The 26,550-nt window shown below is 47.9% G+C and overlaps 1 protein-coding gene and 1 long non-coding RNA gene across 13 annotated transcripts in view; one reads left to right on the forward strand and one right to left on the reverse strand.

Moving 5' to 3' along the window:
- The window catches only part of TNRC18 (trinucleotide repeat containing 18), a 94,450-nt gene that overhangs the window by 13,248 nt on the left and 54,652 nt on the right, over positions 1 to 26,550 (forward strand). For 10 of the 12 annotated variants that reach the window (XM_043494236.1, XM_043494237.1, XM_038419844.2 and 7 more), the window contains one exon: positions 22,276 to 22,431. The exons of 1 other annotated variant lie outside the window; for it this stretch is intronic. In XM_043494236.1, coding sequence (XP_043350171.1) covers positions 22,276 to 22,431 — 156 coding nt within the window. Of the gene's footprint in view, positions 1 to 19,821; positions 20,028 to 22,275; positions 22,432 to 26,550 lie in introns of those variants that run through there. One more of the 12 variants, XM_038419853.2, reaches the window with a different exon arrangement.
- LOC122456170 lies at positions 4,296 to 4,940 on the reverse strand. The gene is made up of 3 exons (XR_006274869.1): positions 4,899 to 4,940; positions 4,713 to 4,760; positions 4,296 to 4,356 (listed from the first exon to the last, which is right to left on the reverse strand). It is a non-coding gene; the product is annotated as an uncharacterized LOC122456170 (long non-coding RNA).

Consider the following 26,550-nt stretch of genomic DNA (forward strand, 5'->3'; position numbering starts at 1 on the left):
ACTCAGTTTTTGCATGTATCTTTTTAATAAAAGAGGGTAGGATGCAGGGAGTGTGTGGGGGCAAATGTCTGCACTTAATGATGGTAACATTTAAGGGGTCCCAATTAGTGAGGTGTGAACTTTAAAATCTGAGATGAATGAGAGAGGAGCAGAGAGAGAGAATCTTTTCTGTTATGGTTTGTCTGAAAACAGTTTTCTGAAGAGGTGGGTTGGCAGAGCAGCCTGTCCTCTGTTTGCATAGTGATTGCTGTATCTTACCAATAGGCTGGGGGGGCCCTTTAAAGAAATTCCAGCAAGTCTAGAATTGCAGGAATACTACTCAGTGCAGAAAAATTTGCAGAGATCTCCCTAAGATCATACAACCCATAATTCTCATCCTCACCATTTTCTCTTTTTCCCGTTGTTGAGGCAGAATTAGGAGAGACTTTTGTTGTGTGGATTTCAATGCAACATTTAATATTTCTTTTTAAGTGTATCAGAACTGCACTTTTATAAACTCTAGCCCTCTGGTGCTGTGGCTGGATCTGTGTGAGCATGAAATTTTCTGAACCTAGCAATTGTGGGATCAAGACTCCTTGTGATTTTTCTCGTCTCCAGATTTTTCACCAGTACGAACTCCCTTTTTTGCACTAGTATGTCACAAGTGTATTGGGGGAGTAAGAGTGGTGGAAAAAATTCCTAATTTAGACAAGCTTCCAGGAGTGGTGTAGCAGTGAAAGTTTGGCTCTCTTTCCTTAGTGTCACAAATGATCAGCTATTGCATACACAGAATGCTTCTGTTTTCCTTTCCAGCTGTTTTAGATGATGATTATGGGAAACAAAAGGTGATCGTTTTGGTATCACTCTAAATCAGGGGCACATTGAGGAAAAAATTGGCAGGTGAAGGATGATTATAAACAGACATTGCTGGGGACCTAAAGAATGTTAGTGTTTTAATAAAAAGAAAAGGAGTACTTGTGGCACCTTAGAGACTAACTAACAAATTTATTTGAGCATAAGCTTTCGTGAGCTACAGCTCACTTCAGCTGTAGCTCACGAAAGCTTATGCTCAAATAGATGTTAGTCTCTAAGGTGCCACAAGTACTCCTTTTCTTTTTGCGAATACAGACTAACACGGCTGCTACTCTGAAACCTGTCATTAGTGTTTTAATGTGGCAGGAGTTAAAATGTTGATAAAAGATGTAGGTGACCTTGGGAACAATTTTTATTACAAGCATCAGTAGTGGCCAAAAGAATCATTTTAAGGGAATTGGAAATTGACAAACCAGCTGAAGATTGTGGGACTGGTACAATGAAAGAGTGATGTGGCAAGTCTGGAAGAGATATGGTAGCCTTAGAGAGATGACTGAGGGAGAATTTTAAGGAGATTTGGACCTCCCTTCTAGATCTGTATTCCTGATAACTTCAAAAATGGTCACAGTTCCATATATCTAGCCATCTTTTTTTTATCCTCGTATGTTATGAAATGTTAGATTATTTTTATTCTTGACGGTTATATATTGACTCTTGCCTCCTGTGTACTACTGCTTTTCTCCTCCCACTGTGTTCTGTTCAGCCTCTTGTCATTGGACTTTAAGCTTAATTCCCCATGGTTTTAAATGCACTTATAATATATTTGGTTCTAATTGATTTTAATTATGAAAATCATTTAAATGACGGACATGCTTGGCAGGTGAGGTTAACTTGGCTTTGCGTATATCTTCGCTGCAAAAAAGAGTGTGTTCTTAACTCCAGCTAGCTCAGTCAGGTTAAAATAGCAGGTAAGACCTGACAACTCTGTTTTTAATTCAGGTTAAAGTCTGTAGGGGAGCCTGCAGTTGAACTCACCTAAGTTAACTGAATTGCCAAGTCTTTGCTGCTATTTTAACCTACATTAGCTAAATTGATTAGCTAACCTGTTTTAAGAACACCCCCTTTTTAGATATATCCTTAGTGCAAGTCACCATCAGGGCAAGAACATTTTGTGTGTGTGTGTGTGTGTGTGTGTGTGTGTGTGTGTGTGAAATAACTAGAAAGCAATAACACATGGCACTCCCTCCATGTACTCTATGTGTGACCATTATGTAGTTCTCAGTTTCATATCCAGATCTGTTATGTCAATATACATCATATGGACAATATTAGGACAAATCAAGTTCTATTCTATTCAAGTGCATAAACGTGTGTGTGTGTGTGTGTGTGTTTTCTCTCCCTTACCTCCCCTCCCCACCCCAGTTTCTTGGTTTTGGTGAAACACCAAAACGCTTTTTTCTCCTTTTTATGCTCCAGTAGCTATACACACTACACGTCATTTCAATCCTGTGTTACACTCAGGGGTTTCCCTTCACTATCCCACTGCTACAGCAGAGCCTTCTCCAGAATGAGATTAGCAGCACAAAGCAGTGATTCTTCTGCTTCTTTTAATGTATGCTCTGGGTTTGTGTGGGATCGGAAATTCCTATTTTCATCAGATGAGCTCTCTCTGTAACTTTTTTTTGGACAGATCTTCCGCATCTACTCCTCATGATGACATTTGTGTTGAGACAAGCATTGTATACTTCCCCCCCCCCCCCAACCATTTTTAAAGTTAGTTTTACCTTTATTTCTTCTTTTTAAAGTTAGTTTTACCTTATTTTCTTCTCTAAATCTCTCCACATAACTGAGCTGCCTCCATCTTGTCTGGCACAAGAAAGCTCTCTGTCTTTTCCTAGCCAGGTTCAATATAGTTTTGAGAATAATAAAACCATCTCTTGTATCATTTAGACAAATGTAAGTGACATCCATAGATTTACAATACACCACACAAGTAGCATCTGTAGCTTGGTGGCTGAACTTTGCAATGTCAGGGGCCGCACTGGCAATTTGTCAGGAGCCCAAGGGCTGTGTTTTAATTTGAATATGTATTTAATGCACACAACCATAATATTTGCTTATACTTTTATCTCCTTTGATCAGCGACTAGAAAGCACTTGTTTTGATTTTTTTGCCAATAGTAAAACATGGCTGTTTCCAGTTATGCCATCTTTCTAATGGCAGGGAGATGTTAGCGAAGGGCTACTTTTTAGGGGGGCAACTACTGGGCATCCTTGGTATGGGGTGAAGTTTCAAGCAGAATGGTTGAGCATGAGCACAAATGGAGATGGAGCATGTAGTGTGTTTATTTCATTAAAAGGATGGTTTGGAATGCCAGGGCAGGTGGTAGAAACAAGGTGTAAAGAGAAGCAGGATGCAATTGCAGATGGATGGGGCTGGTAGCAGGAGGAAAGGTTCTGCTGCCCAGAGTGACGAGACAAGGAAGGATGGGGTGGTGGAGTTGGAGAGGACAGGGAGAGTTGATGGCACTCACTGGAAGGTGTTGTGAACCCCACTAAAGACGCGGTTGGGGCGGGAGTGAAAAGGGCTAGAATTGTGGGGTCTGGTCATGCCATTGTTGTTTAATGGGGCTTTCTGCTTACAAATGGATGGCATATTATGGCCCATGGGCAGAAGATAATATGGTGAGATTCAACCTGTTGAAAAACTCATGGTACTCAATCTGGAGAGGGAGAGAACAATCCAAAACACAGAATCAGTGGGAGCGAGAGACACATAAAGGCGTAGTGCCGCAAGAGAAATGGGATGCTAGTGAACCGTAAATAGAGAGGCCTCCAACATAGACCAGAGAGGTAGGTAGAGCCTCTTGAAACCATCCTGGTGAGACAGCATTGATAATTGCATGTGGCTTTCTGTGTACCTCCATCCCTGCAACAAAAAAGAACAAATGGGACAGGCAGCTTGACTAAGGAGGAAAGATTAGAGGACTAAAATCTGAATAGCTTAGCTGCAAAAAAAACCCATCTGTGGGGATTGCAACTTTAGTATTTAGAGGGGTAGGTGCCCAAGGACAGAGGAATGTTCAGAATGGTTCAAAGAATAAGTGGGTTAAGATTAAGAGGAGAATTATTCTGGGCAAATACCAGGGAAGATATCTTAAAGGTGTCATGGTCTATTCTATTTGCCTAAATTAGGGACAATATCAGTCCCTGGTATAGATCTCTGTATATTTCAGGACCAGGGTAAAACACATCAGCGTAAGGCCATGCTTTACACCTGTATAGAGCATTTACACTGGAGTTTGTATCCTATATTGGCACAGACAAGTTGACTAGTCTCACAGGAGAAGTGGTGGAAGCCATTTCAGTTGAAAATGTCCTATATGAAGAGGACAAAGCAATGTAGGAAACATCGGCAGGAGAATGTACACTGGGTGGCTTCTGTTCTCTCTGGCTTCTGTGATTTTAAGTGTTGGAGTTTAGGAAGACTGTAAAGGAGGATAGGTTTCAGAGTAGCAGCCGTGTTAGTCTGCATTCGCAAAAAGAAAAGGAGTACTTGTGGCACCTTAGAGACTAACAAATGAGGGAAGCCAAGATGAGAGGAGATAGAAAAGCGTGAAGAAGGACAATTGTGCATGAGCTAGTGACCAAATACCACACGCCTTATTCATGTGAGCAGTCCCAGTGAAATTATGAAGGCATGTGGTATTTTGCCTTATTCAGATGTTTTGAAGGGGACAGTACAGAGCTGGGAGATGGTGGAATCTTGGCCTTGCCTAGTGTAGACAACCAGTTTAAATCAATTTAGAAATCTAGCTCTTTAAACCAGTACAGACTCCTCATCTGGATGCTCTTGAAGGGGTAGTGATAGTCCGTGTAACTGTCCCATTTTTAAAAAAAGAAAAGGAGTACTTGTGGCACCTTAGAGACTAACAAATTTATTAGAGCATAAGCTTTCGTGAGCTACAGCTCACTTCATCGGATGCATTTGGTGGAAAAAACAGAGGGGAGACTGATATACACACACAGAGACATGTTCTCTGTGTGTGTATATCAATCTTCCATGTCTCTGTGTGTGTATATCAGTCTCCCCTCTGTTTTTTCCACCAAATGCATCCGATGAAGTGAGCTGTAGCTCACGAAAGCTTATGCTCTAATAAATTTGTTAGTCTCTAAGGTGCCACAAGTACTCCTTTTCTTTTTGCGAATACAGACTAACACGGCTGCTACTCTGAAACCTGTCCCATTTTAAGTGACACTGGAGTTAGGCTAGTTTATGGGGGGAAAAAGCAGTTCAGACACTTGGCTCTAACGAGTCCATGTTGTGCCATCGTCTGTAGGGAAGTTTAGTCAGCCTAGCTCAGTAGTGCTGCCCCACTGCATGTAGCCATTAATATTCTTCTACCCCCTCTTGCCACACAAAACTGTGGTTCCAGCTTTTTTGGGTAGGCTGGTATTAAAACTACTCGAAAGCCCTTTATTACCTCTGTGTCTGAGTGCCTCACGGTCATTAGTGTGATGTAGGGAGGTATTCCTGTTCCTACTTACAGGTGGGAAACTGAGGCACGGTGTGGCTTGCTCCAGCTCCTATGGGAAGTCTGTGGTCATGTAGGGGGAATGGGACCTGGATCTCCTGACTCCAGCTTAGGGCCTTAAGTACTTGGCCATCCTTCTCCCTCTCATGGAATGCTTCAGCCTGGTGTGGTTGGTTTCAGAACTAGGCTTTTCCTGAGTCATTAGTCTCTGGTTTGAGCACTCGGTGTCATTACTACAGGAGAGAAATGGCTTGCAGAAGTCCAAATGAATTTAAAAGCTCTTAAGAAGGTTGGAGCAGCTTCCACCTATGACAGAGGTGGGCAAACTATGGCCCGTGGGCCACATCCGGCCCACGGGACCCCCCTGCCCGGCCCTATAGCTCCTGGCCTGGGAGGCTAGCCCCCGGCCCCTCCCCCGCTGTTCCCTTGCTGCCTGTGTAGTGTATTAAACTGCTCCATCTAGGAATGTGCTACTGGTAGCAGTTACGGGGAGCAATTTACTACACTACACCGGCACAACGCGCTGGGCAGACACCGGTGCTCTGTGCTGTGTGGTAAGGGAGCGGGGGGGTTGGATAGTGGGCAGGGGAGTTCGGAGTGGGGGTCAGGGGGCGTGGATGGGGTCGGGGCGGTCAGAGGGCGGGGAACGGGGGATTGGGTTTGAATGGGGGCAGGGGTCCCGGGGGGGCAGTCAGGAAGGAGTGAGGGTTGGATGGGGCAGTCAGGGACAGAGGTTCTGGGGACAGGGAGCAGGGTGTGTGTGGATGGGGCAGGGGTCCTGGGGGGGCTGTCAGGGAACGGGGGGTTTGGATGGGGCAAGAATCCCGGGGGGAGGCGTCAGGGGGCGAGAAGCAAGGGGGGGTGGATATGGGGCAGGGGCACAGCCTCCCCTAACTGGCCCTCCATACAATTTCTGAAACCCGATGTGGCCCTCAGGCCAAAAAGTTTGCTTGCCCCTGACCTATGAGAAACTTTGCAGAGGTCTTCTCTTCTGCAGCCCTCTTGTTCAGTTTTGCTATCCCTCTGTGTTCTGAGGTGTGTGCCGCTGGGGTCTACCTATGGTCTAGGGCCCTCAATGGGTGGGTGGTGGTGGGGGGGGCTCCTTTGTGGGCCAGATCCAAAGACTCCCATTTATTTCAATGGGCTTTGGGACCCTGATCCTGCAAAGACTGATACACATTCTTGACTTTATGCACCGTGAGTAGCCCCATTGGCTCCCAAGTCTTTGCAGTGGTTCCTGACAGCCACATCCTGTGTCTTCTCTGCCATAAAGAAATTGAAAGTTTCACAACTTAAACCTATAGCTCACGAAAACTAATGCTCAAATAAATTTGTTAGTCTCTAAGGTGCCACAAGTACTCCTTTTCTTTTTGCGGATACAGACTAACATGGCTGCTACTCTGAAACCCAACTTAAATATAAGACTCCCCACCCCACCCCCCATTTAAAGTGCCTGAGAATCGCAGTTAACAGCAAATATGCTAAGGAGTCAAACTGGCAGATCATTAGGAAGGGGATTTCTGATAATAGGGGAATCTTGGATATTGAGGGACCAGGACTCAGGAGACATTTGGGTTCTGTTCCCATCTCTGCCCTGACTCGCTGGGTGACCTTGGCCAAGTCTCTTCCATAGAATAATAGAATATCAGGGTTGGAAGGGACCTCAGGAGGGCATCTAAGCAGGACCAATCCCCAACTAAATCATCCCAGACAAGGCTTTCTCAAGCCTGACTGTAAAAAACGCTAAGGAAGGAGAGGTTTTTAAGGTCTTTCTTTCCCTGTGCCTCAGTTTCCCCAAATGTAAAATGATGCTGATTTCCCTTGTAAAGCGCTTTGAAAAGCCCAATATCAGAGCTAGATACTATTCCTCTGAAAGCTTAGACACTGGGTTTAAAAATAAGCAGTTGAGAAAGCCACGTCTACTGTAACTTTGACTCATAGCTGCTCATGCCAGCTCTGTCTGGCTTCTCCTTTTTTGTTGTTCTTTTGGCATGATCCTTGGAGTCAAAACAAATCCAGATCCAGCTGCCACCTTCTAACCTAATTTTAATGATTGGGGTTGGGTGTTTTTTTTTTTTTTTTTTGGCTACATACAATAACGGAGACCTAAAACCTGCTAGTGGGAGGAGCGGATGGCACCTTCTGGTGCCAGTTGTTGTTGGTATGTTTTGTTGCAGCCCCAGTAAGCCGGCTAGTTTTCATAGTGAAAGTTCCTTGCCTGCAGGAGGACAGGAAACCTCAATAAAGAAGATGCAGAAAAGTGTCTCCCATCCTGGGCCATGCTGGCTGTTTTCATTGTTGTGGGTTTAGATACTATCTATAAACTCTGAGCCGGTGAGCTAGGTGACTCGCAGATGGGTCTGAAGCCACAGTCCTTTCCGCTAAGAGCTTCCAGTCAAAGGAACTGTTGGACCCTGCACCTCTGTGGGTGTGTCCTCAGTGCAGAGGCAACTCTGCTGATTGGAGTGTGGGCTGGCCTAGCCCGGGTCTGAACAACCACATTGCAAAGCTCTGTTTGCTCCCACTCATCTGCGTCTACACTGGTGCTGTACACGCTCAGGTGTGTCCCATGGTTCCTATCTCTGCAGTAAGCTGAGCCATTCTCCGATTCTTTCTTGATGAATTGTGGGAGAACTTGTCTGTTCTTCTGGTGGTGGGACGGCGGGAAATTGTGGGAAGGAACTGAAGATCATCACGTGAGTGGCGTAGCCCAGTGGCTCTCAACCTTTCCAGACTACTATACCCCTTTTCAGGAGTCTGATTTGTCTTGCGTACCTCCAATTTTCATCTCATTTAAAAACTGCTTGCTTACAAAATCAGACCTAAAAATACAAAAAGTGTCACAGCCCACCATTACTGAAAAATTGCTCACTTTCTCATTTTTACCATATAATAAAATACATCAATTGGAATATCAATATTGTACTTACATTTCTGTGTATAGTATATAGAGCAGTACATGCAAGTCATTGTCTGTATGAAATTTAGTTTGTACTGACTTAGCTAGTGCTTTTTTTGTAGCTTGTTGTAAAACTAGGCAAATATCTAGATGAGTTGATGGACCCCTGGGGTACATGTACTGCTGGTTGAGAACCACTGGTGTAGCCTGTGTCCTCATTGCAAAGTGGATGGGTTTCCAGCCCAAGTGCACTTGGACTCTAGCCTGCACCCCATCGTGAGCCAGCTAGCCTGGGTGTAAAGCCCCACCACATTTGAGGGAGAAGATTTTGTGTGTGAAAAGAAAAGGAGTACTTGTGGCACCTTTAGAGACTAACAAATTTATTTGAGCACAAGCTTTCGTGAGCTCCAGCTCACTTCATCGGATGCATTACGAAAGCTTATGCTCAAATAAATTTGTTAGTCTCTAAGGTGCCACAAGTACTCCTTTTCTTTTTGCGAATACTGACTAACATGGTTGCTACTCTGAAACCTAATTTTGTGTGTGGATGGGAGTGGGGTAGGAGCAATGCCCAAGTTAACTCTTCGGTGAAAACAAGCCTCTCAAATGCAGCACCACCTGAGTACATCGAGTTTGCAGGATCAGGGCCCAAGCAGACGATGACAGATGAAAGCTTGAGGGATGCAACACAGAGCAGAGTGATACGATTACTTGGGAATATATTACAAAGCAAGAAAAGGGGAGAGCTCTCCCATAATTCACTGTAGATATGGCCTTGTTCAAAGAACTGCGGCAGAAAGGGAAGAGAGGGCAGATGGTAGTTACCTTTCCAAGCTCAGCTGCCTCCTCCGTTTCCCTTTCAAGCACCCTGTTTTGAGTACTCAGGGTTGGCTAGTGCCCATCAGGCAGGAGTATGTAATTTCTCAATGGGAGGGGAGGAAGATAATGCTGCATAGTTTAATTTAACCTGCTGGTGACCTGGTCTTAAGTCATCATGTCTGAAAATAGTCTGTGTTCCCCTCAGGGCATGGCTAATGACTCTGGGAAGGCTGGATTCAGTCTCTGAAGGTTGATTTAATTTGCTCTCTGAAGGCTGTTGCTGCCAGAAACTTGGCACAGGTGATCTTGGGACCAACACTTGTGCCATCCCATAATAAACACGCCCCAAATGTGTGTAGCCTTTGCTGAGAAAAGGTGGCTAAGGTGGTGCTCCCTTTTTAATTAAAGGGACATTGTCACATAGTTTGGGCGCAGGGGTAGTAGCCTACTTCAGCTGCACATTAAGTGGGTGGACAGGGCTCTGAACAATCAAATGAATTCGGTGCCACGGGCTTTTCTTCCAGTCTCTTTGCAATTTTGTTTTAAAAAAAAAATCATGGAACTAACATGCCATTTGTTAATCACCCTGTTCACCCTGCTGGTGTGCTCTACCCCTTCCCCTGCCTGGTGTCTAGCTGGTCCATTCAGATTGTAAGCTCATCAGGGCAGGGATTATGTGTTTGAACAGCGCTGGTCCTTAGGCACTATTATAATAAACGTGACTGGTGATTATTGATTAGCATGAATGATTATTCTAATACACGGTGGGCCGAATCACCCACTGCCACCAGGCCACGCTGGAGTAGATGGCATGACAAAGGCTGGGGACAAATTAATTTACATGTATAGCTTTTCTCGGCCTGGAAAATGAATTGTGCTAGGAAATATGTTAACTAGCGTGAGGTCAACTAGCACTTGGTCCTTAGTGTGGACAGAAGCTGGCCCTGGTTAACCCTCGGGCCCTTGCTGTGGTTCATATCCATATCTGTTAACTTGTTTCTTACAAGATGCATTTTCCCATTGTTGGCCAGATGCCCCCGCATCCCTCCTTCATGCAGCAAAGCTATTCCGAAGCAGCTGCATTAGCCTTGATGCAGCAGAGGGCACTGCTCTGCTGGGGAAATGGTAGGTGAACCTGTATGACAACAGATGCCTGGGGCTGCCCCCAAAACCTGTCTGTGGGGATGTGCAGTGAACCTCCCAGGGCTTGGGCACCTAGAAGCTGTGACTCTTCCTCAAACCTGTTGTCAACTGCAAGCATGGATTCCACTATCTTTGGGCCCTCTGAGGGTGTAGAGAAAGGGCAGACTTTACCCTTGGGTGAGCAGGAAATAACAGGCAGGTTTTAAAAAAGAGTGTTAATTTTTTGGCGATGCTGCAGACATACAGATAGTGGTGTCAGCATAAGTAGGAGATCTCTACTTGTCTAGGTACTTGTATGGTAGCATGGTCTAATGGGTAGAGCATTGTGGGGGACTCAGGGGACCAGGGTTCTGTTCCCATCTGAGCCTGCTGGGTGACCTCAGGCAAGTCACCTCCCTGCTCTGTGCCTCAGTTTCCCCATCTGTAACAGGGATAGTGACACTGGCATTCTTTGTAAAACATTGTGAGATCTACTGATGAAAAGCGTTGTACCAAGCTAGGAATTAAAGGTTCTTGAGGCAGGGACTAGCTTTTTGTTTTGTGTTTGTACTGTGCCAAACACAGTGGGGTCCTGGTCTGTGACTAGGGCTTTTAGGCTCTATGTAATACAAATAATAATAATAATCCCCTTTTAAGATGTACTCTCTGAGGCATATGGCCAGTATCTTTAAAGGGGATCTGCTGAAGAATCATCTCAAAAGGTAAATCCCATGCATAGCTGTTAGGTTTACTTTCATGTCCACTCACCATCAGGGTCTGCTTAGCTCTGAAAATAGGGTTTGTTGGCCAATTGTTACTGCAGTCTCAGCAGAGGGGAGAAGGCACCAGAGGATAAAAACAATAGATCACAGAAATTCAGATTAGAGAGATAGAAAAGATCAGCTAGGTCCCCTCTGTCTAAATCTTCCTGCTAGTGCAGGATTCTCATTGAATATATTGTTCTGGCAGGTGTCAATAGGTGGCACTGTTACCCATAGTTTTCTAAGGTGTCTTTTTTTTCTGTGTCTGAGCAAAAATATGTTCAGTCTTGGGAAGACGTGGTTATGGTGTTACATTTTGTTATGCAAAGTGCTGTGTAAATGCAGTGGCCCGTGGCATGGGAGCAGTGAGACCAGCAGAAGAGTTTTGCTCTTTGCCTTCAGCTTTGATTACAGTTGATTCTTGAGGCTGATTTGCTCTCTGAGAATTTTGGGCATTGGTGCTAGGCTGAAATTCCTGGGAGAAGAGGTTGCCCTGCATGCTGTTTGACCACCTCTGTTCCTGGAGTGGTGTATTTTTGTGTATATATAAATAAAACAAGTTACACTTAGAATATAATCAGGCTCCACTTCCTTGATTTCTCATCCAGTTGGGAAGCCAACCTGCAAGGCCTTGCACATATGCTAGTGCTTGGCAGAAGGGTGACACTAGTGTCAGGAACTGGAACAATATTCCGACTAAAATGTGAATTGCCTTAATTTTATCCCATTAGCTCTAGGACCATTCTCAAAATTCTCTTCTCCCTTGGAAAGTTTCTGTTCTCCAGATACTTGCAGAGAGTTGTCACTAATAGATATTCCATGTGTCCTTAAATGAATCTTTAAAAATTCCATCCCTCACTATGCACTTGGCTAGAAAGATGTTCAGCAAAGAAGAACATTCAGCACATAAAGGCTTTCCCTTCCAGGCCCCCACAGTCCCACCAAATCTTCGAGAATCATGGCATGTATGAAAGAAAAGGAATGCATTTGAGCAACGATTAGCTGGTTCAATGTTCCAGCAGCGTTCCCTGGGATCAGTGACCTTTTGTGTAGTGGTTGCGACTTTAATTTATTTTTTATTGTTTGCGCTGGATGCATCTCTTAACACATGGAACCTTTGGCACATAAGGAGGGAATAAATGTTATTTGGTGTATGGCTTTTTGCATTTGAAGTCCTATTTAAGGATGGATCTAATATAAAAAAAAAAATCTTGCTTGCTATTGGTGTTTGTCCTTGGGCACCCCTTTGTGGTTTTGCAGAGCAAGGCTGAGGCGGGCTGGACCTAAATTCCAGGCAAGGCCCCTTGATTCTGCGTCACTTTGGTGTGGAAATTCTGGGGCTGTTAGGATTAATTTAAAATAGAAGTTCTTGTTTAATTAAATAGGAGATTGAAGAATGCAGTCAGCTCAGTAGCCCCCAGGCTTTTTAAACTAAACTGTGAAGTTGCCAGGGAGAAGCTGGAAGTTTGAGCTCTGAGATAGGAGACCATTGGGCGCTTGGGAAAGTTTTGTAGATGAATTGGGATTGTGAGCTAAATGCTTTTAGGGCCTGTCTACACCTGGAGTTATTCCAGAATAAAAGCATCAACACATGTAGTTAATCAGGAATAGTTTATCTGCTTTAAATTCATACCCTACTTTGTATGGGATTAAATTGCATGAATAGACAAGTCCTAACTAGGTGATTTTGCTGAAATGATCAGCAATGAGATAGTCACTTGTTGACACTGACAATGTCATCTTTATATTTTAGAATTAACTCCCAACTGAGATGAATGTGGGTGGTTCACACCTCTTTGAGCTATTGTGTCAGGCTGTTTGCACGCTCAGGGCGGTATACGATTCTGCCACTAGATGTCTCCCTGCTGCATAGAGTTCCAGGCTGTGTGGTCGCTGGTAAACAAAGGAGACAGAGTTGAAGCTCAACCTTGTTTGTGTCTGTGGTTTGTCTTTTTAAGGAGGACCATGACACTCAGGAGACCTCACTTAACCATGTTTCACATATTCAAGGTTTTCTTCAAAACCATAAGGACTAGACACTCTTCCCTTCCCCCATCCCCCTTCCCAAAGAAGAAAAAAAAGCTGAGATTCTGGAGCCAAGGGGTGAATTTTTAAAGTAAACCCCCTGATCCCAGGACTTTGGAATAAGATTTCTACTGCAGTCATCCACCACAGGCTTTGCTGAGAGGGCCCTGGCTGGCAAACCGGCTTTGTTGGGGTTTTTAGTCTAGCAAAGCTGCAGGGATGAGGAGAAACAGTTCAAGCCGCTGATTGTTTGCCATGGGAACAGGGAGTGTTTTTGTAGGAGTCACTTTACAATCAATTTAGAGATTAACAAATTTAGTTAGTTTCTAAGGTGCCACAAGTCCTCCTTTTCTTTTTGTGAATACAGACTAACACGGCTGCTACTCTGAAACTTTACAATCACTGGACTCTGTCGGTTGGCATAAGTCTTGTGCCCCTGTCAGCAATGGGCATTAATCAGTGGCCTGGTTCTCTCTCCCTCCTCTGCTGCCCCTGAATGTGCCTCCATGGGGTTGGCTGTTAGCTGCTAAGGATGATGCTGTTGTTAGATTCATGAGCATCATAGGCAAAAGGAATCTGATCAATCAAAGCAACAAAGCATCTTTCAGATGCTGGCTTTGTCAGCCACTTTGTGGTTTGGAAAGAGAGTTGGGGAATGGCAGCTGGGAAATTCTGTCATACTAAACTGACACTTTTGCTGCCTATTTCACGGCTCCCAAAAGGGGGGCAGGGTGCCCGTCAGCAATGCAGATTGCTAGCTTTAGAATTATACCCAAATTCCTATTTTTGGGCCAAAGGCAGGCTAGGGAATTGGCTCACAGCTGGTGTGAGATACTAGCAGCTCCCACTGTGTGTGGAGTAAATTGAGAAACTGAGGCAGGAAGGCAAGGTCTGGGGATGAGCCTTGGGACATTAGTTAAAACTCTTGCTTCCCTACAGAAAGGGGGAGCAGGATACAAGTCAGACTGAGAGTGTTGTAAATCCGGAGTGGCTCAGGGAAAGCCATCCAATACCAAACGGATTTATTGGCAATGCAGGTAAATGGGCCACTGAGCAAGAAGAGGCAGCTGAGTGTTTCTAGCTTGCAAGGTCTCAGTGCAGATGCAGGCGCTGACAGACATGCACTGAGCCTGCCCCAGTCCTCTCTTCCCTTGACCTGTGTCCAAATGGCTGGCTGCGGGCAGAATGGAGAACTAAAGAATGGGGAAGTGGTGGTGAGCTGGAAGGTACAAAAGCCCTCCACAGATTGCAGGGAGGCTGGTTCAGCTGTTTTTAATTTCCTGTTGCTCAATCAGGCCTTCACCAAGGCCATGGAATGTGAGGTCCCAGTTCCATCCTGCCTGAGAAGCGCATGTTGATGCCTGGCTTGGCTGCTTTCTCTTCTCCTCCCTCTCCTCGTTTGCTCCTGTCCTCACGCTCCCCCCAAGGACCCTGTCCTCACGCTCCCAGGCCTCACAGCTGCCTTCTTGCTTGTTAGTTTCCCTTCTTTACACTAACCAAATCTTTCCTTTTAGGGGAGCAATAGTCTGCTGGGGAAAGCCCAGGCCTTGGAAGAGTTGGGTTGTAGTCCCAGTGCTGCCATGAGCTTCCCTATGGGACCTTGGGCAAGGCCTGACTTCTTCAGATAGGGGTGCTCCGCACTTGTGAAAATCAGGCTCTTAACTGCTTGTGTTCTGTTTCTGCATCTGTAAAATGGGACTGAACACTCCAACAAACTGGCTAATGCACATGTGGGAAACTGAACCCAGGTCTCGGGCTAGCACTCCTACCCACCTGATCATTCTTCCTCTCCTCCTCCTCAGTGTCGCTGGGTGTGTCTTGCTTCACTTCCCACCCGGGAACCAGCAAAATATCATGGGAGTCTCATTAGCTGTGTCAGTTGTGGGGCGAGAAGGCTGGAGCTTTTATGTCGCAAAACTCTGATTTTGTTGTCCATGGAATCCCCCTCTGCCTTTCCCTAGACTGGGCGTACGAGGCTCAGGGATATCAGCGGTGGGTCAAAGAGTGAGAGTGTTGTAAGAAGTCACTGTATAGCATTCAGCAAGGGATAAATGATGCAGAAGTCACTTGCAGAGCATGCTGGGTAACAAAGCCACCTCTCTACCCAATGACTAAGGGAATTGCTCTTTCCATACCAGAGCAGGTGAAAACAATAGTCAGTACTGAGCAAGATGAATTTTTTAATGGTCTGGGTCCAGACTCCACAGTGTATTTGAGGCAGGAGTCCATGCAGGGCTGTTAACTTGCACCAGCTTGTCAGGTGGTGATTTGGTGGCAAAGGGACTTGAAGCACCAAAGACTAAGAATGTGAGACCACCTGCTCAGCCACGCAGTTCGTTTATGTCAGGAAGATCTCGGCAGTTTCCAGAGCCCCCAGAAGATGAAACATTGAGTTAAATTGGTCTCTTGGCTACCTGTCGAGGGGCTGTGATTGAAACTTTCACTATGCTCCAGGGGATATGCAGGATCAATGTCACAAATTAACTCTTTGAAGCCATCATTAGCCATGGGACATGGGCTGATAATAAGGCAGTGCTGGATGAAGCGAGACTTTAGGGGGGACTTTGGCATGCAAAGGTTGGTGAACTTGTGGTGCTTCTAAGGAAGGTCTATGGCAGGAGCTATCAGAATAGCTACATGGAAGTAGACTGGTGTCAAAGTGCAAAGGATACAGCAGAAGTCACTAGCAATGAGCTGATGAGACAGGGTGTAGTTCAGCCTTGAATGTGCTGGCACCCGTGTATCACTCGTTGCCTTGTATATGGCACTGAGTCAAACAGCCTCAGCACCTAAAATATAACTAGAACTGACCCGAGAGACAAAGGAGGAGGTGGCAAAGATTTACACTGTCCTGCAATCTGTCTCTCAGCTGTTTGGAGCCATTACGGTGGGTGGGCGTGGGAAGTAGCTGCTGTTTTGAGCTCTGCAGTGCTGCTGGCTTGCATACACTGGCTTGTGTATCCCAGAGCAGATACAGGGAAGGGGAAATGGTTTCTATTAGGTAATCTGCCTGAAGAATCTGTTTTTCTGTAAAGTGATCTATGGACATGCTAATTGCTTAGCTGCCCATTTCTGGAGTGTCTCTCGCTGGGGCTCTTTCTCTCTCTGCAATTTTTTTGTGTGGGTTCCGTTATTGGCCTGTACGTGCTCTGCTGCTGGGCCTGCCAGTTGGGAGGCTGGATTTCAGGCTATGAGTGTAACGTGTTTTTGTCCCTTGCGGAGCCTGCCGGGGTCAGAAATAAGCTTGCTGCTTCCTTTCTACTCCCATCCCAACCCTACTCACCTGGCTCATCCTGAGGACGGAAACAGGTGGATTAACCCAAGTGTTTGGGAGGAAAAGGGCACATTGGGGTGGGTGTGACACTTCAGAGATGGGTGTCAGATGGGTGGCTGGCAGTCAGTGAAGTAAGCTTCCATACTATACAATAAGCTTCCATACTATCATCCAAGGAATCCATTTGCGCTGATTTGGCCTCAACTGGAGTACTGTGTCCAGTTCTGAGCGCCACGTTTCAGGGAAGATGGGGACAAATTGGAGAAAGTCCAGAGAAGAGCAACAAAAATGATTAAAGGTCTAGAAAACGTGACCTATGAGGCAAGATTGAAAAAACTGGGTTTGTTTAGTCTAGAGAAGAGAAGACTGAGGAGGGACATCATAAAAGTTTTCAAGTACATAAAAGGTTGTTACAAGGGGGAGGGAGAAAAATAGTTCTCATTAAAGTCTGAGGATCAAATAAGAAGCAATGGCCTTAAATGGCAGCAAGGGCAGTTTAAGTTGGACATTAGGAAAAACTTCCTATCTGGAATAAACTGCTTAGGGAGGTTGTGGAATCTCCATCATTGGAAGCTTTTAAGAACAGGTTAGACAGACACCTGTCAGGAATGGTTTAGTTATTAGTTAGTCCTGTCTCAAGTGCAGGGGACTGGACTAGATGACCTATTGAAGTCCCTTTCAGTTCTACACTTCTGAGTTCAGAGCACATTACCAACACTGATGGATTCATACTCTAAGGGAAGTATTATTATGACCAAAGCACTTGCCTAAGAGAACACAACGGCAGACCCAGGACTAGAACCCAGGTTTCTTGATTCCCAGGTCTCTGCTTTAGCCACAACACCTTCCTCCTAAGCAGCTAGAAAAGGAGTACTTGTGGCACCTTAGAGACTAACAAATTTATTAGAGCATAAGCTTTCGTGAGCTACAGCTCACTTCATCGGATGCATTTGGTGGAGCTGTTGGCTATGGGAAGGTAGATTCAGTTCCAGTCTCTAGGCTTGGGTCTCCAGGAGAAATGACCTGGAAGGGTTCTTTCTATTCCAAGTTGTTCCCTGGATCTTTGAAGGAGATTGGGGTCCAGCCAGCATGCTGTGTCTGTTTGCTTCCTAAAGGGGCTCAATTTGGAAATGCAGGCTAAGTCTGGAATTTCCAAAGGAGAGTAAGGGAATTAGGCACCCAACTGCTTTAGGCTCCTTTGGCAATTTCAGCCTAGATCTCTCTCTCTCTCTCTCTCTCTCTCTTTTTAATTAGTTTCAGTTTAGACCAAGTCAGATTTGTGTGTCTGGGAGCAGTGGGGGTATAAAATGAAAGCCTGGGGGCACGGTTCCCTCTAATTTTTCCCATGCATGTGCAGAATAAATTTTGTGATGTGCACCAATATGGAGGTGATGTGTGACACATCACCTCCATATTGGTGCACATCACAAAATTCACGTGGGGGAGGGTGAGGCTGATGGATTTGGAGTATGGACGGGGCTCAGGGCTGGGACAGAGGGTTGGGGTGTGAGGGCTCTGGCTAGGGGTACGGGCTCTGGGGTGGAGCTGGGGATAAGGGGTTTGGGGTGCAGGCTGCCCCAGAGCTATGGTGTGGGGAGAGGGCTCCCCCCAGCTCTCTCTCCCTACAGTAGCACCTGTGCTGGGGTGGGAGAGGCACCTCTCCCCCAGCCGCAGCAGGGCCAGGGCTGGGTTGGGGCTGAGGGAGGGGCGCCTCTCCCCCAGCCGTAGCAAGTCTGGGGATGGGATGGGCTGGGGCCCATGGGGAGAGGCACTTCTCTTCTGGCCGTGGTAGGTCCGGGGATGGGATGGGCTGAGGCTGGCAGGGAGAGGCACCTCTCCTGCAGCTGCAGAAGGTCCTGGGCTGGGGGAGAGGCATCTCTCCTTGCAGCAGCCTTGAGCGCCTGTGTGGCGTTTAATAGGCTGTTGTGCGGCCATGCAGCTTAGAGGGAACTTCACCAGGGGGCTGCCATTCTCTAGACCTTTGGCTGAAACCCCTGCTTGTCCCTAGAAGATGCTTGTCGCATCCCTACAGTTCTCCTATCTGGTGGCACAACTTGCAGTCTCTGCCCTGGAGGGGGTAGCAGAGCCAGGGGCGTTGTGGGTCTGGGTCGAAGTATGCCCACATTCGCTTTGCACAGCCGTAGCTGATGCCATGTGTGGCTCTCTCTGGGCTTCGCTTCCTTATAGGCACTAGACTCTCTGTAAAAAAAAAAAAGTGAATGTGTGGGAGCTACTTTGCCAGGGGGCTCAAAGCGGGGAGGCATTTCATTGAGGGGCATGTTCCAAATTGGGAAGGGAGGGGTTTGTACTAGAGTGTATAAGGAATGCCCTATCCTTATCACTGCTTGGCCCAAGAGCTGCGGGCTCTGCACTCTGCATGCACGAGCAGGGGGTATGAATTATGGATGTGTGTTTGCTGATAGATTAGTGCTATATTTTCTGCAGTTTAGCGGAGCCTCAGGTTCTCTTTTGCTGCAGCTCTGAACGCTGGCTAACTGTTCGGCTGTATATTTCCCTGTTCGTGTCTCCGTGCTCTCAGGACACACTCTGGCATCTGCTCCCCCATTATCCATCCCAGCCTTTTATCACTGAGAGAGACGATGGAGGTGGAAATGCCAAGCGGCCCCCCTGAGCTGGTTCGGTTGGCTCCAGGTGGCCTGAGCTCTCCTTTGCACTGTACACGGAAACCACCATTTTCTGTGAAAGAAAATCTGGAGTCTGCAAACCCGGAGAAGAGCAGCTTCCGGAGATGTTGAAGTGGCAGACTGGAATGAAGGTCTGCTAATGCCGGATCCCCATGCAGTGCTCCAGCATGTTGATCCTAGAATCCTCTGTGATCCCCTTTGATGCAGAATCTTTTGGCACGTAACGGAAGGAAGTTTGTAGAAGGTCGATGGATCCTTTTCTATTAGCTCATAACAAGAGATAGGTCTGAACGCAACTCTCAGGTATCTGAACCCTCCCCATCTCCCCAAACCTTGGGGTGTTGGGAGCTGGGTCCAAATTGTGCTAAGTGTGAGTCCCAGTAGCCTTGATGGTTCAGGGGATAAGAGATGCCTGGTCCCTTGCTAACTCGGAGTGTGAGACCAGAAATGCAAGTGGTGCAGGACACTAGGTTGGCAGATGACTGCAGTCATGAGTTCTAGTGCTCAGCACCCTCCTGGCTCCTTGTCCAGGTTGTGGTACAGGCATGAGACAACCCCTGGCCTTTAGTATACCTCGCGGCCCAGACTCCCAGGCTGTGTATTTAGCGCACTTGGGATTCCTCTCTCTTTCTTCCTCAGCTGGGAAATGGAGCTTTTTAATATTTAACTGGTTGTCCAGCCAAGTGAGCTGTTTGTGTCACCATCTCACATCCCAGTTGCTGTTTACAGTGATCTAGGAGAGAGGGAAGCCTTCACGGGGGGGAGGGGACATGTCCCTGGCTATGTGGAGCGTCCTGGCTCTCTCTGCTGCACGTTGTGAATGCCAGAAACTTTACAGCAACAGCAGGGATAGATCTTGGGTCCTCTTGCTGTAAAACCGCAGGCTCCTACTGCTTAATCCGCAAATCTGCTTTAGGGCCTGCCCTAGGACACACTGAGCCGTTCTAGCGTCATCCAGCAGAGGGCAGTGTTAGTCACACACACCGGCGCAGGATCGCTTGCAGTATTTTTGGAGCTGGTTGGGCAGAGGGGGAAGAATTTGTTCTGCTTTGCAGCCGTTGGCCCAAACCTCGGAGTGAGACACAGAGGACAGGCTCTGACCCAGAGGAAATAGTGATCCAGAGGCAGGTTTCCAACGTAGCTGTAGTGGAATTCGGTATTCACTCCTTGATGCTTTGTTTCCACAGTGTGGAGTGCTTGATCTTTGAGGAGAACGTTTTTTGTTTGGCTTCCACTCCCTGCGGGCTCTGTCACTGCACTAGCAGATAGAGCTGCCGCTCTCGAGGTGTTAGGGGCTCTCGGAGGGTGAGTTGCCGGTTCAAGCCCCTCTCTGGACATTGCTGCCGTTCTTCAGTGGCGGTGCTGCCGGGGAAGGTCCGGCGGCCTGGGGCAGATCCTTTCCTCGGTGGTGCTCTCATGGCACAGGCACATCTGCTCCTTGCAAGCCTTGGCTCAGGCCTGCGCCACTTCTCTCTCTGATCTCCCCACTTCCTGCCAACATGTCCATCCATCAGAAGAGCGGCTCAAGAGACCAGCACGGCATCAGCCGTTAGCAGTATTTCATAAGAAGCAGACACCCCATAACTGGCCAACCAGCGGCATCTGTGCACACGTGTGGAGTGGGGGGAAAGTTACTTAATCTCCTGCACAGCCTCAGAGGCCACTGAGCTTCCGGCGAAGAGACTGTGGCTTCTGAGGGGAAGGGATCGCTGCAGCACATGGTGGTGTCTCCCCACACCCTCTCTGTGCATGAGCTGTTCCATCTGTGGGTTCCCTGTGCTGGCTCTGTGGCTGGCGCTGCCCCATCGAGACCAGGGATATCTAGGCTAGCCTGCTTCCTCCCAGCTGGTTCCAGGAGCCCCATCCTGCGCCAGATCTGGTGGGCCGTGGCTCGTGTGTCCTGAGTGCTGCTTTCGCCTTGCATGGCCTTGTAATACTTGTGGTTTGGGTCACTAGCAAGGAGCCTGTGTGGAACGGAGCGCGGGGCCAACAGGCTTGATTGCCTTGAGTGGTGGGGGATGAGTGACCCTCACTGGTGCCCGGTTTCTCTCACATCTGCCTCTAGGTTTATCTCCGGGTAGGTGGCTTTTTTTTTTTTAAAGGTCTTGTTCTGCCTTTCTTCCATCTACCAGCATTTCCAATCGCTGACAGTGCCCCGATAGCCAGCCCTTACGAGCCGGGGCGACAGTCCCTGTCTGCCGGGGGGGAGCTGTGCAGCTGCGGGTGTGCGATTCCTGGAAGGTGCTGGGCTACAGCTGCACACAGTTCCGCTGATACGGGCCTGCGCCAGCAGCGTGTGGTGCATCATCTGGCTTGGGCGCTGGAGCCACCCACCTGGGGAGGCTCTGGCCTCTTCTAAGCGCAGGGAGAGCTTGCAAGTGTTTTCTTTTCCTCTGCCATCATTTCCCTTAGCCCCTATGCCGAATGGTCCAGGGTTGGGTCTGCATTTGCTGGTGGAAGTAGCCTGCAGGACAAAACTCGGAGGCTGCTCCACTCTCAGAGGGCTTGAAATAGGGGACCAGAGGGAGCAGGTTGGATCTTTCACCGCCCGTCCTGATGGAAATGGCTACGCAGCGATCTCACTCACACGCGCTCCCTGCTCCTGTTTCGCTGTGGGGCCGCGTAGATTTTGGGCGATCCTTTCTGAAGACTTTCTTCTGGGGACTTTTAACCCAAACTGGGTCTGGCTGGGCATATCTGCCTCCCCGCCGCTCCAGTCCCTCAGAGCAAAGAGCAACCATTGCCTCCGTTGTGTGTGTGTGTGTGTGTGTGTGTGTGTGTGTGTGTGTGTGTGTGTGTGTGTGTGTGGTTTGTGTGGTTGGTTGTGTTTAATCGTCTGATCGGTCACATTCCCTCTCGTTGGTGAGTCCCCGGGCCAAGCCCTCCCCCTGCAGTTTAGAAAGCAGAGCAAAGATGAAGAGGTTTTCGGCTGGGCTGACACTGCTGCATCCACCAAGTTCCTGTGCTAACCGCTCTTGGCGTGGTTTGTCTTACCCGCGCTCATCCTCTCAATGCCCCCGCCAGGCAGGTTCATTTCATTGCCGCTGTGTTACAGCAAGGGACACTGAGGGGAAGCAGTCTTGCCCAGGGAATCAGCACCAGAGCTGGGGATGGGCACTAGGGAGCTGCTGCCTGCCAGCCCCGCTCCCCCTGCACGGGCCCATGTGTCCCCTCTCGCTACAGATCACAATGGTTTGTGGCCAGGGGGAACCAAGTGGGAACATGCTCCTAAGCCAGAGACTTGCTCAACTTGCAGGGCTTTCTCATTAGGCCTCCTAATGGGCAATAGGGGAGTGGGCGCTGGGGCATGGTAGATGGCAGTGGGAGGGGTGCAAGCTGGAAAGAACCTCTGCTTTAAAGCTGGTACCTAACCCTGACTTTCTTCTCCATCCTCCTCCATTCAGGTGAGGCCTTCCTGGGTGGGTATGTGGCCAGCGGACTAGGGACCTCCTCCACGCCCCATGGAAGCCCTACCCCTTTACCCTCTGACCTGTCCTTCAGGTCACCCACCCCCGCCGACCTACAGATGGTGCAACTCTGGGCTGCTCACTCCCATGAAGGTAAAGACAGAGAGAACCTGAATGCTGATGGCAGTGGCTGATTGCTGGGGCTGCCCCCTCTCCTAGCCAGTTAGAGGGGAGCGTTGCTTTCAGAGCATCGTTTAGGTGGGAGATGGGGTTGGGTCACCTTGTGGCCATAGATGCTCAGTAATAGCTTTTTGCCCCTGTGCAAGCTGGCAGTGCCCCTGCTGCCATGGGCTAGGGCCGAGTGATCAGCTGGAGGAGCAGCAAGGCAGAGCTTGTTGGGATTATTGAGGTGTCTGTTGGCCCAGGATGTTGTGCTGGATTGCAAATCTTTCTGCTCCGTTGACACCAGGGGGAGATGGCCATGGGTTGCCCCCTTCCCATGCAGAAGCCTGTGTCGGGGTAAGCTGTATGTTGCTTGTTGCAATAAAGCCTGTCCCTCTGGCCTTGCCACATGGTACAGGGGCCAGCGAGGTATCCGGTGCCTTTTGCTGAGGCCACAGCCAGCAAAAGGAGCAACGTGTGTTAAGCAGTCGTCCGACCTCCAGATCCCTACTTGTGTCTTCTCTTGTGGTTGGTGTGGGGGTTCAGTGGGAAGCTGTGTGTGTGTACAGGTGTGCAATGGATGCATCCCCCTTCCCAAAGAGGGTTTTCTCGCCATGTGCTCATTCTCCATTTTCCCCATTGGCTGCTGGTGACGATGTAACCCTGTGCTATGATCTGGATTTGGGACTTCTTCATCCCTGGCTAAGGGGAGAAAGGGAATGTTTCCCAGATCACCAGGCTTGCTGTGCCCAGCAGTTCAGTGGGATCCTCCACAACTGTGTGTGTCTGTGTGAGAGAGAGAGAGAGAGAGAGAGAGGCCTGACCTAGTGCTGTGTTCCCAGACCTGGGAGCTAGGTACTCCTCCTGGGGTCTGACCATCATGCACACCTGTCTCACGGGGTGTGCTCAGGGTTACCCGAAGTGCTAGAGACATTAGAGAGGGGCTCAAGTGGCAGAGTTGGGATTTGTGTCTTGTGTACACGTTGCGGTTGTTTGGATCTGGGTTTTGCCTTGGTCCCTTATAAAGTTAGGGGCCAATCTGCAAAATTCAGAGCCTGGTTCAGGTTTCAAGCACCCCAACATTTGGAATGTTTGGAGCAGGGGTCCTGTCGCAGCCCCTCTTTGCTGTGTGACCCCCATGTTCTGGCCTGGGCCAGATGCCACCTTGCTGGCGTGTGTTCATTGTGTCTTCCCACCAGTGCATGGATTCCCCTTATAAAGCCAGAGCAGAGGGGAGATCTTAGTGACTGCGATTTGCTCTGGTCACCTGAACTCCTTCCTGAGTGGCTCCCTGCCTTGAGCGCCCATCGCCTCCCTTGTTCTGACCTGGCGTGAGGTGCTGGCCCTCTGGGCTCCCCAGTGCTGTTCCAGCCGAGTCCTAGGATTGTCCCCCAGCCCCGGAGCCTCTCGTGGGAGTTTTTCCCCACAGTGCACCAGAAGGCTGGTTTGTCAGCCACTCTGCTCCTTGCTTCGGTTACTGTGACAGTGGGTGTAAAACACCCTAACAACCTCCATCCCTCTGGGGAGGGGGAATGACTGAAAGGTGCCTTCACCTGACCTGTGACCTTCTACCCACACTTGATTGCCTGCCCCCTAGTCCTCGGGCCAACCCCTCCAGTGCTTCAATCAGCTGGTCTGACAAAGGCATGGAACTGAGCTAGAACTGGGCCAGAGGAGTTGGGGATGCAATGGCTGCCATAGAGAGGGGGGGCCGTAGAAAGCCCGAGATGTTATGTTTTGTTTTGCCTAGAGGGAGGGGGAATCAATATGTGCGATTCAGAAAATTCAGCAAGTGGCTAGTCAGTAGCAAACTGATTCCAGGTTCTGCTTATGCCTCTGTCTTTGAAACTGCCTTTGCAGCCACAGCGTGGAACGGGGGATCAAGGTGAAGTAGCCGTCTCTGGGCCACTGCCCTCGTTCAATTCTACAGTTTGGATAGAGGGGACCCCCTAGGGCAGATCTGTGCTGAAAAACTAGCCATGTTCCTCAGCCAATGCAGAAAACATCCCCAGCCCTTGTTAGAACCAGGCTTCAATCACACACATTTACTTGAGCTTGAAGACAGTTTGATTCTGTTCACCCCAGCAGCGTTTTTTCCTTAATTTCTTACCAAGGCTGCCTCTAGGGGGAGTTCTGGCAAAGTCACCAGTGTGGACAGGCTGCTAGAAAGTCCTGCATGGGTGGAGCTGCATCAAGTGGGAGATCTTCAGGAAAGAAGCCTGGATAAGGCCCTTGTGTAGAGGTGACCGTGGGCGGTGAAGAAAATGAAACAGTGGGTCATGGGATGGTGCCCTGCGTGTAACCCCTTAGAGCAGCTACTTCTTCAACACATTCTTGGCACCATTCCCACACGATTTCACCTCCCCAAATATTAGATCCTGTGCCTCTCCCCATCCCCACCCCCCTTTCCCAAAGGCCTGGGCAGATGCCTGGTGGGGACAGCTAGGTCAGCCGCGAAGTTGAGAGCTTACCACTTTGAAGAGCATGCGTGGAGAGTATTTGCTCCCATGTGTTGCCAAACTTTCACTTGATTTGTGCTCTGAAAAATGTCCACGTTCTCATGACTGATTCTGCTCTGTGTGCGGAACTCCCACGGACTTCAGTTGGTTTTTGCACACAGTAGCTGTAGAATTGAGACTCAAGTGGTCGTTTACAAGGGAAATGAGTTTGGGTCTCCTCCCCTTACTGTAACCATGGGCCCTGCCAGATGGGACAATTTCAGTCATTTGTTCCTTACCCCAGTTCCTGGCAAAGGAGCGTGATCTAGCTGAACATACTAGTCACTAATCTAGAATAAATCTCCTAGTTGCACCAGTGCTCAGGAGTTACACAACTCTCTCCAGCCCATGGAATAAAAAGGCACATTTCGCTGTCCGCACACAGCCTGAATGTTCCTGTGTGAACACTTTATGGCTTGCAAAGGGCGTACGTGCAATGTTTTTATATAATTATGCATAGAACTGTAGCAAATCTGTCCCCCCTGGGATTTAGCAATTGTCTCTTTGCTCTCCACTTCAGCCACTTGAAATGTCACAATGACAGCGAGGATAAAGCTCTGGTCATCCTGCTCTGAAAAGAACTTGGGCCAAAGAAAGATCTCCATTAGGAGTGAGCCATAGGGGTTATAACCAGGGATTGGGGGTTTTGGTTTTAACCAATAAACACCGGTAAAACACCCCCAGTACAAAAAAAATGAAATTGCTGTTCATCCAATACACACCAGAAAAATACCAGAAATAGTTACTCAATTTATGTTAAAAGAAAAGGAGTACTTGTGGCACCTGAGCTGTAGCTCACGAAAGCTTATGCTCTAATAAATTTGTTAGTCTCTAAGGTGCCACAAGTACTCCTTTTCTTTTTGCGAATACAGACTAACACGGCTGCTACTCTGAAACCTGGCAATTTATGTTGACTTCACTCCTTTCCCAGTGCAGTTCGTTTACATAGGTGATGTTCCTGATCCCAGGCTTGTCTCTAAGAGCTTGTTTACACTGAGCAGTAATGTGGACTACGGCAGTATGATTTCCAAAGCACAGTAATGTGTTGCACGTTAATTGATCTGCGTAGACCCTGCTGGTGTGTGCTCAGGGTGCTCTAGTGTGCTTTAATGTAGTGCTGTTTGAAACAGTACTACGTATGTATACAAAGACAAAGCTAATCTTTTGACATCTACGTAGAACTCAAAAATTGTTAAAAGAAAACCAAAACCAAAAATGAAACTAATAAACCCTGAAAAACAAGTTATAACACAAAAATTAAGCAGGTTGGGTTCCATCCAGTAGATGGCAATGGTGCATAGCCAATTCATCAGTGTGCCTTATGTAAATATATACATAGCAAAAGATCATGAATAGCGTCTAAATAATTTGAAATATTAACTAGGTCATCCAGATACTGCTCTGAGCACAGGCTACAGTTATTGTCTGTCTCCATTCAGATTCTGTTGTGGCTCTTTAAATCCGTTGTTTTATGGATTCTCAACAATATTGCTGCTACAACACTGGTTACAGTGGGATTGCTGCGATGGGGAGTTTTGTTGCAAATTTTGACACGTTGATCGATCGCTCCTTGCAGCTGCCTATGGAGTGGGGCAGTGCTTACATCACAGCA

The sequence above is a fragment of the Dermochelys coriacea genome, chromosome 10 (assembly GCF_009764565.3).
Source record: "Dermochelys coriacea isolate rDerCor1 chromosome 10, rDerCor1.pri.v4, whole genome shotgun sequence".
In the NCBI taxonomy this organism is placed as follows: Eukaryota; Metazoa; Chordata; order Testudines; family Dermochelyidae; genus Dermochelys; species Dermochelys coriacea.